This window comes from Beta vulgaris, chromosome 5, assembly GCF_026745355.1.
Source record: "Beta vulgaris subsp. vulgaris cultivar EL10 chromosome 5, EL10.2, whole genome shotgun sequence".
NCBI lineage: Eukaryota > Viridiplantae > Streptophyta > Magnoliopsida > Caryophyllales > Amaranthaceae > Beta > Beta vulgaris.
Window position 1 is genome coordinate 16,396,142 of NC_079206.1, and position 9,193 is coordinate 16,405,334.

General features: G+C 36.5%; 1 protein-coding gene across 3 annotated transcripts; it reads left to right on the top strand.

The window, feature by feature from the left end:
• LOC104892919 (mitochondrial carnitine/acylcarnitine carrier-like protein) lies at positions 1-5,301 on the top strand. 3 transcript variants are annotated; one of them, XM_010678942.4, is made up of 4 exons: positions 1-157; positions 486-587; positions 3,410-3,803; positions 4,653-5,301. In XM_010678942.4, the coding sequence occupies exons 3-4, from the start codon at positions 3,412-3,414 to the stop codon at positions 5,149-5,151; spliced, it is 891 nt and encodes a 296-aa protein (XP_010677244.2). In that variant the 5' UTR covers positions 1-157; positions 486-587; positions 3,410-3,411; the 3' UTR covers positions 5,152-5,301. The 3 variants fall into 3 exon arrangements, with proteins under 3 accessions (XP_010677244.2, XP_048500770.1, XP_010677245.2); XM_048644813.2 differs by having other exon boundaries at positions 5-157; positions 508-587; XM_010678943.3 differs by lacking the exon at positions 1-157 and adding an exon at positions 243-402.
• Positions 5,302-9,193: the final 3,892 nt, after the last annotated feature.

Sequence of the window (9,193 nt, forward strand, 5' to 3'; positions counted from 1 at the left end):
ACACCAGTCCTCTCTCTCTCCAAATCGACGGCAACAAATTCCTCTGTGTGCAACAATTGGTGGAAGTTGTTGGTGAAGAAAAGAGAGATAAAACAAAGAAGAAAAAAAAAGAGCAAACTTTTTTTTTGGGTCTCAATTTCATCATCTCTTTCCTAAGGTTTCATTCTTACCCACGTCACTTCATTTCTTTTGTCTTTTTTACTCTCATTCTCCCCCATATTTGTGGGTATCAATTTGATTTTCTGGGCATTTGTATTTTGTAATGTTTATAGGAATTTCATGAAGTCCTAGAGAAAAGAACTCCGATTAAAGCTGATATAATTTCCCATCTTTTGGGGTTTTTTTTTAGTTCATTTAGATTCCTGCATTTTACTGGGTTTATTCTTTAATAATACCAAATGGGTATTTTTCTGAGATATTTTTTGAGTTTTCTGACTGTGTTGCAATCTTACTATGAGTAATAATATATGGTTCTTGTTTTTCAGATTGTGTGTTCTGATTGAACAGTTGATTTTGGAAAGTTGATGCTGCTGGGATTTTGAGTTCTTATTGCTTTGACTTCGGTTGCATAAGAAATTATTTTATTGGTAAGAGTTAAATCCTTAATCTTCCTTGATACCACTTCTTAAAATTTTCAAATGGAGCTTCAGATGGAAAGATGCAAACTTTGGAGACAATTAGGTTATGTTTTATATGTTCCTGATTGCATTCATCAACCCAGTATTTGATTTAGTTCTCATTGATGTTTTTCTTCCTGGGTTCTGTAACTTTATTTATGATTTTACAATCTGCATTTACTTATCTTCATTTATTATTTTCTTATATATGAGGTTTTTACGTTTGTTTCTAATATTGCAGATTGCATTTATGATTAGAGCATTGTCATATCTTAGCTGATCCAATGAATTTAAGATGTTAGATCGTTAGCTGATGATATCCGTCCGTCTAAGACTTTAAGAGTGATTTTTCCGAGTCATCTACTCTATACTTAGTTAGCTGCTTCCCAAGGTTTTTATTTCTTCAAACAGTTGCAATGGCGAACAGAGTTTCTGCTTGTTATAGGAACTTCAGAATTGGATGTATCACAAATGTTGGAAGCTGCGTGTTTTGATTTATTTGATCATATGCAATTACTAGAATTGCTGTAGGGTTAAGTGGAGGACTTTATGCTGGTGCTTATAAAACTATAGGAGTATATGTCTTGGAATTTGATCGAGTTAAGTGATCATTGGGATAGGGTGTGTGCAGCTCCAACAGTGTGATGCGGGGAAAATAATATGAGGACTAGATAATTAAGGGTTTATTTTGGAGGTATTGATATCGATTGATTCAAGGTATTTGCTTTAGTTATATATGATACATTTTCATTTGGAAGTTTGAGAATAGCTGCTGAAGTTGTGGCTAAAGAAATTATGGTGAGGCTTAATAGGCTTTTTTAATGGATTTTGACTAACCTTTTGAGGATTGACTGTTTTGTTTAGCATTATGTCATAGGATCCAGAAATTGTATTTACACATACTAATTTTAGGATGTCTAGAAAAGTTGTCACCTTTCCTAGATAGTAGTGATTTATGAATTAATCAGACACTTAAGATGGCTCTAGTTGAATTGTGGAAAGAAGAGAGTTTGAGAATGCTATATAGCTTTTTTAGTAAATTTATGCGATATCTTTAATTATGAGGGGTTCAGAAAACATGATGACTATTTGAAGGAAGAGAGTTTTTTATTCAATACTACAGTATTTACTCTATTGCTGACTAGTTCCTTGTATTTTAAATTGGTGGGATAATTCACAGGACAAGTTGAGGCTGCAATACCTAGCCAAAGTGCATACAATAGCCATTTTATGTAATTTGTCGAATTTGAAAGAAGTTATTAGGATTAATACTTTTGACTACCCCCTTTAAGAATCAAGACAGGTTTCTCACTCTGTCACTGATATGATGTGGTTCTGAGGTCTCGTACGTCTTCTCTTTCCTTTTTTTTTTTCTGTGATTGCCCCTACACGGATAGCATTTACAGGGATAGTTTCTGCGGTTCTTTTCCTTTTAGTCCCAATCACTTCGTTGCCATGTTTTTTTAACATTCCTCATGACTAACCCTTTCCCGAACTCCTACCTTGCTAGAATCAACAATTAACTAGAAAATGGAAGCAACAACGTTTGTTGATGCTCATACATGTGATATTTAAGGAGGACATCTGACCAAGACGTTACTCATTTAGTGTTGGATACTGGGAATCTGGGATTTTATTAATAACTCGAAATGATTCTTGGCTACACAATTTGTTCATAAGTTACCTAAAATTGTGATCCTCAAAAGAATTCAAAAATATTACACAAAATTAAAGTTAGAGCTACTAAAATGGTTTATGTAAAGAACCTGCTTGGTGTGGTAGAGCTGTATGACTGGAGCATTGGTAAGACAGGTCTACTTGCCAAAACAAGATGGATTAAATATGAACACTAGGATTTTTATAGAAGAAATTTAAATACAGCTTTCCTCTCTCTTCTCTGTCTTCTCCCTCTCACATTAAAAAAAACCTCACAGCATTGAATATGTGGATCAAACTGTATAAAGAACTGCTCACTGTTCATTTGGAAGAGGTTTCCCTGAAAGCTTCTGCAAGTTTTGAAATCTTAAAGTTTATGAATGGCAAATGTTATCCTCATAAAATTTCCATGCATATTGCAGTACAATTTTTTTTAGTGCTAAATTTGGACTTCTGATAGGGAGAGGACTGCGAAATCAGTCAGTTATTAACTCTCCAAGTTCAAATATTGCATTCTATTGATTGGATTACCAAATGATTCTATGGTGTCCTGAACAGCCTGTTTAGTAGGTAGTAAAGTGGTGGTAATTGTAATGCATTTTAGTGTAATTTTGTAAGAAACATTTCATATTAATGCTCTTAGTAGTGAAACTTCATCCCCAAACATGTGTTTTTCTTCATAAATATGCACTACCACTCAATACCTCCTTTCCAAGTGGTAATGGATGGTAGTGAAGTACTGAAATCTATGTAGAAAAGAGATGTTTTGGGGGTGATATTGACACGTGACTTTTCTTACAAAATACACTAGTATGCATTACCAATCTTCCATTACCACCACCTATGTCTCTTGCCAAACAGGCCTAGAAAGTAATTATAGTTGTGCTATGTGAGGCAGTCATTTCCTTGCCTTTTTAAGTAGATTGGTAATGCATTGGGATTGCAGGGTTTGCGTAAAATGTGCTCACTCTTAAGCTTAACTTTACCCTTTTACTAATATATATAAATAACAGACTGAACCATGAAGTGTCTGAGTATATTTCTCAGTGGATAAAGCTTTATATCTCCATGTATATTTGGCCTTTAGATTTATTAGCTGCCACTTGGATATGTACTGATGTTTAGTCTTCTTTCAGAGATGGGAGATGTAGCAAAGGATCTAACTGCAGGGACTGTTGGAGGGGCTGCGCAGCTAATAGTTGGGCATCCTTTTGACACCATCAAGGTGAAGCTTCAAAGCCAGCCAACTCCTGTTCCTGGCCAAGCTCCCAGATATGCAGGTGCTGTGGATGCTGTGAGGCAAACATTAGCGGCAGAAGGTCCTAAGGGTTTGTACAAAGGTATGGGGGCCCCACTTGCTACTGTTGCTGCTTTCAACGCCGTACTCTTCACAGTAAGAGGTCAAATGGAAACGTTGTTAAAGTCTGAACCTGGGGCTCCCCTCTCAGTTGGCCAGCAAGTTGCTTGCGGTGCTGGGGCTGGAGTTGCTGTCTCCTTTTTGGCTTGCCCCACAGAGTTAATCAAGTGCAGGTATCACTATAGTGCAGATTGCTTCTCTAATTTATTTCTTTTTGCCTTTCATTTTCCAAATTGCGCGGAATTCAGATGTGATAGATTGCTCACCTGTATTTTTCACTCTGCATGAAAGATGTTGCTTTATCATTAGTCATTACCTTCAAATTGGACTTTGTTTAGTGGCGCATGATTCTTATAGTTTCTTGGTGCCAGCTTTAGGTTTTGGGACTGCTATATAGGGGTTGCGGAACAGCAATTAACAAAAATTTGCTTTAAAATCCTCTTTATGGACCAATGAAAAGATATATGGCCTTTTCTTTTTGAGGTGTCAGCTAACACTCCTTGCCTTGGTATAGGTCCCCACTTGTGTTGGCTGGCTAGATTTTATTTAGTCTACCTCTTTCTCCGAGCAATGTGCATGGCATTGTCTTGAGTCTGGCATATTGTAGGCATGTAGGCCTGTTCAATGTGGCAGGGACCGGTGGAATTGGGGCTAACAGATAACATTGGAGCTGGTTAGTGGCCTCTAATGGGGCCCACCTCTTTGATCATGATATGTGCACTTTGAATAGGCTATCTTGGCTGGTATTGTAAGTAACCTTAGCAGGATCAGCAGTTTGGCTCGTTGATAGCTGCTTTTTTTTTATTATTATTATAAATGGTTTAGGTATAATGGATTTCTCCTTAAAATTATGCAGAAATTTGTTGAACTGTAACTGTGGGAAATGAGTAAAAGATTTGATTAAATACCCAAATAAAAAGAAATGTTGACTTGTCATACTATATGAGAGTTGAGACCATCACTGCATTCACAGAAACAAGTGTTATCTAATTACCCTGCTAAATTACATCTGGCAAGAACAGATTACAGGCCCAGGGTTCTGTGTCCGGAGTCGGTACAGCTGCAATGGCAGTGAAGTACGGAGGGCCAATAGATGTAGCAAAACATGTTTTATCAGAAGCAGGTGTGCGGGGTTTGTTCAAAGGCTTGGTCCCAACTCTAGCCCGTGAAGTCCCGGGCAATGCTGCAATGTTCGGTGTATATGAAGCTGTTAAACAGTACATAGCTGGTGGCCATGATACTTCCGAGTTAGGGAGGGGTTCTTTGATCCTGGCTGGAGGCATTGCCGGGGCTTGCTTTTGGTCTTCTGTTTACCCTACTGATGTGGTGAAGAGCGTTATCCAAATTGATGATTTCAAGGCACCCAAATATTCTGGCTCAATTGACGCGTTCAAAAAGATAGTAGCTTCTGAGGGTGTGAAAGGATTGTATAAGGGGTTTGGTCCTGCTATGGGTCGGAGTGTACCGGCAAATGCAGCTTGTTTCTTGGCTTATGAAGTGACCAGATCTAGTTTAGGTTGAAAATCTGATGTTCTTTTTCTTTAATTATTTACTGATTCAACTTGTTACGTTGGTAATTCTTTCTTTCCTCTACTAATTTTTTATTCCCTTGAATGAAGTGTGGGAAAAAAAATGATGGTTTACATCATTTTTGGAGCTGTTGATTCTTCATTTCATCCGGTTTTGAGAAATTTGTGCCAAGGAAATGGAACTAAATGAAAAAAATTACATTGTCACATCACATATCAATTAATGAAGTTGGAAAACATAGGAATTGGGCCTTCTTAGGAAATACAAGGTTACAAAGTAGGTGAGCTATTTGGTTGGCTCTAAAATGATGGAGTTGAAGATGTAAAACTTCCTAGGAATTTCCTTTTTCTGCAAATTGTAGGAAGTTGCTTACCTAACCCCACTAGGTAAGTCAAATTTCTACGGGAGTTAATTCCCTCACTTCTAATCAAATGACTTGAAAAAAGTCCCATAAATTAGATTGCGGAATTTAATTCCCATGATGAACTTTATGAAAACTTCTACCTTTAGGTTGTGTTGCCTTTTCAAATCCCACAATGATTTGAGAACAATAAGAGAAAGTTAAACTTCTATGGATGATTTCATCGACCAAAAGACCGGTTGAAGTTCTTCCCACTGATTTTGACAAGATAGCATCATTGATAACCACTAAAGTGTCACCATCTAGCTCCACCTTTGCGGTTTTGATCTCTATTATATAAAAGAAGGGGGGTTATGGTGTCTCCGAATGAAAAAATTATGTTACCCCCTCCCCATTCTAAATTACAAATTTACTTACAAATCAAAGGACGCATCAAACAAAAATACCAAAAATATAATTATAACATTCACTCACAAACTACAACCTATGAAAAAATTGACTTGAAATCAAAGTGTCCACTTTCTTTACAATTTATGAAGTATTATACTTAATTCAAAAATCAACTAAAAATTATAATTTTAGAAATCATAAATAAATTCAATAAAATTTCTATTTTGTTCATAAAATTTAACTTTCAAAAGTAAAAAAAAAAAAAAACAAAAAGAATGGTGAGAGACTTAAGTGACAGAAACTAAACCACTCAAATTTTGCAACTAAAAACAATTATACTTTGTATGTCTAATGTTCAAATTTCGACTCTTATGCCGATGAAAATCGAGTTCTTTTTCGACAAAAAATTCAAGCACGTATCGCGTGCAAAATATTCTAGTTTTCTAGTGTTTGATCACAATATGTTCCGATAATTATGCTTTATGGTATTTAGTTGAGAGGAATGATAAATCCCTAACAGAATCCCACTATCCATGATATTTTCGTAATTCTTGTGGAGGAAAAGAGAGAGACATGATGTTGAGTTTGAAAAAGTAAAAAGCAAAAAAAGTTGCTGAATTTCTCTCTCAGCTCTCCTCTGTACTACGTGAAAGGGACATTTCAGTCCTTTCTTAGTTCTCTCTACTTTGTACTAGGAAATTAAAGCAATAGAAATCCTTAACGGATCTAAAAGATTGTGAAGAATTGAAAACTGATTTCGAAAGTGAAAAATTGGAAATAATCAAAAGTGAAAAATGAGAGTTGGAAAATTTTGAAAAAACCAGACATTTGTGGTTAACATATGAATTCATTGATGAAGGAGGGTCGGAGCTTGAAGTATATATGTACGTTCTACCAGAGTAGCAACGCTTGCAGCAGCAGCAGCAGGTACATACTATGTCTGTAGTTGTAGCGAAATTCAATTACGAAGAATGGGTGGAATAGGTGGAGGATAAATTAATGTCTGGTTTGATAAAATAATTGCAAAATAGAATAGGCAAATTCGAACGATAATTACCAACGTAACAAGTTAACCTAATTTATATTTTTTCTGCACATGTATAGGATGAAAGTAGATTATGGATTGGCATATTAATGTTCATTGTTAATTTACGATAATTGAGTCCCTTCAAAAAAAAATTACAATAATTGAGAAGGAGAAATGTTGTAGGAGATGAGAAACTTGGACTTGAATGATGATTTAACAGTTGTGGAAGGGTTTAATGCCTTGTGGGAATCGAATTGGGATACAATAGAGTGAGGAAGTATTGACATGAACCCTAATGCAATTGGTTGGAATGAGGAATTTGAAGAAGCTAATGATATAGACATGGAGGATGTAGGAACTGCTATGTCAAACAATAAGGAAGTTGTGGGTACTGTAGTCCCAACAGTTGGTATGAAGTTGATGATTGTTTTAATAGGTACGATAATCAACAGGATTTTGGTGTTCTTAGAGCGGCTGATTCTAGGAAATGGAGCAAACGTTTTCATGGTGATGGGGGTATTGGAGTGGCGTAACTATACCTAGAAGTGTGAGTGTGCTGGCCAAGCAGACGAGTGGAAAGTTGTGGAAGGTAATAGGATTGTCGTTGGTAGAAACGAAGTGGAGGTTTCTTCTAGGAAGACTAAGAAGTGTGGGTGCCCGATTATGATGTTTGCTAGCGTTAATGAGGAAGGTGCACGGGAAGTGAAGAAGGTGAACCTAATACATGAAAATCACAACCCAACACTGGGTAAGTCAAGGTACATAAGCAAATACCGACAAGGAGATGTGAATTGTGCTATTAGGTGGAATTTGTTAGTCGACAGCACTTGCCGGAGTAGGGGTTTCTCAGATTCATCGTTGCCTTGCTAAAGATAAGAATAGTTTGGAAAATTTGGCGACAACGACTGAGCGGGATTTGCAGAATATTGTTGTATAGGAACGTAAGTTGAAATTGAAAGAAGGGGATGCAAATGCAATGCTAATCTATTTTGAGAAGATGACCGCGGATAACAAAAATTTGTTCCACATGCACCGGTTAAATGATTCTGGGAACATGAAAGATGTAGTTGGGTAGGTGCTAGGAGTCGTGTGGCGTACGATTATTTCGGTGATGTGATATGCTTTGATGCCACTTATCTCACGAATGACTACCCTCTTCCATTTGCGAATTTTGTCGGAGTAAATCATCATGTTCAAACAATACTGCTAGGGTGTGCTCTACTTTCTCATGAGGAGTTTGAAACTTATGCATGGCTATTTAATACGTGGTTAATGTGCATAGAAGGAAAACCCCCCACATGTCTTTTGACTGATTAGGATGCGGCGATGAGGAAGGCAATGAGAATTGTAATGGTAGGAACCCCTCATAGGTGGTGTTTGTGGCACATTCTAGCGAAGTTTGGGAAAAAGTTATGGAAGTATGCGCGTTATAAAGACTTCAAAGTTGGTCTCCTTGATGCTATCTATGAGAGTGTTTCCGAGGAGGACTTTGATTCGAGCTGGCGTCGTATTATTGAAGAGTTTGAGCTTGGAGACGAAGAATGGTTAAAATGTAGTTAGAATTTTATAATTCGACTCTATGCATGATGTGCTTTATAGTTATCATAAATCGTCTATGCCAATAGTTAACAAGTGTTGGGAACTTCTGCTTTACACTTACAGTAAACGTAACTTATGTATTTGTTGATAGTATACTAGTAAGTTTGTTTACACTTGGAATTTCCATGTAATAAGTCTTGGCATTTAGGGGGCATTTGGTATGATTAATGGAAATGGAATGAAAATGATTTTTGGATAAGGAGGGGAAATGGAAATAATAATTGTTATTTTTAATAGTTGCTTGGTATCTTAGTGGAATAAAAACAATTGAGAGGTTTATAATTGAGGAATGAAACGTGATTTTGTTTCCACTAGTTTGATAAGGGTAATAAATGGGGGGACTGTGAATCCCGGCCCTTCGGAAACGGTATTTGTTACCTAACACTCATACCAAACAATTAGAAATGGAAACGCTTATTTGAATCCGTTTCATACATCAATTTTTTATATACCAAACACCCTCTAAAAGTTCTCGCAACTCATTTTTTATCCTGTTGAATTGAGTGTGGGAAAATAATTCTAGTTTACATCATTATTGGAGCTGTTGATTCTTCAATTTCCATCAAATTTTATGTTGGATGTTTTTCACGGATTTGAGAAAATTGTGCCAAGGAAATGGAACTAAAAGAAGAAAGACATTTTCACATCTCATAGCA

Bases quoted from the DNA above. Each gene is read 5' to 3' on its own strand.
- LOC104892919 (XM_010678942.4), top strand. From the start codon at position 3,412: ATGGGAGATGTAGCAAAGGATCTAACTGCAGGGACTGTTGGAGGGGCT. The intron at 3,804-4,652 runs GTATCACTATAG...TGGCAAGAACAG, and splicing joins ACAGAGTTAATCAAGTGCAG to ATTACAGGCCCAGGGTTCTG.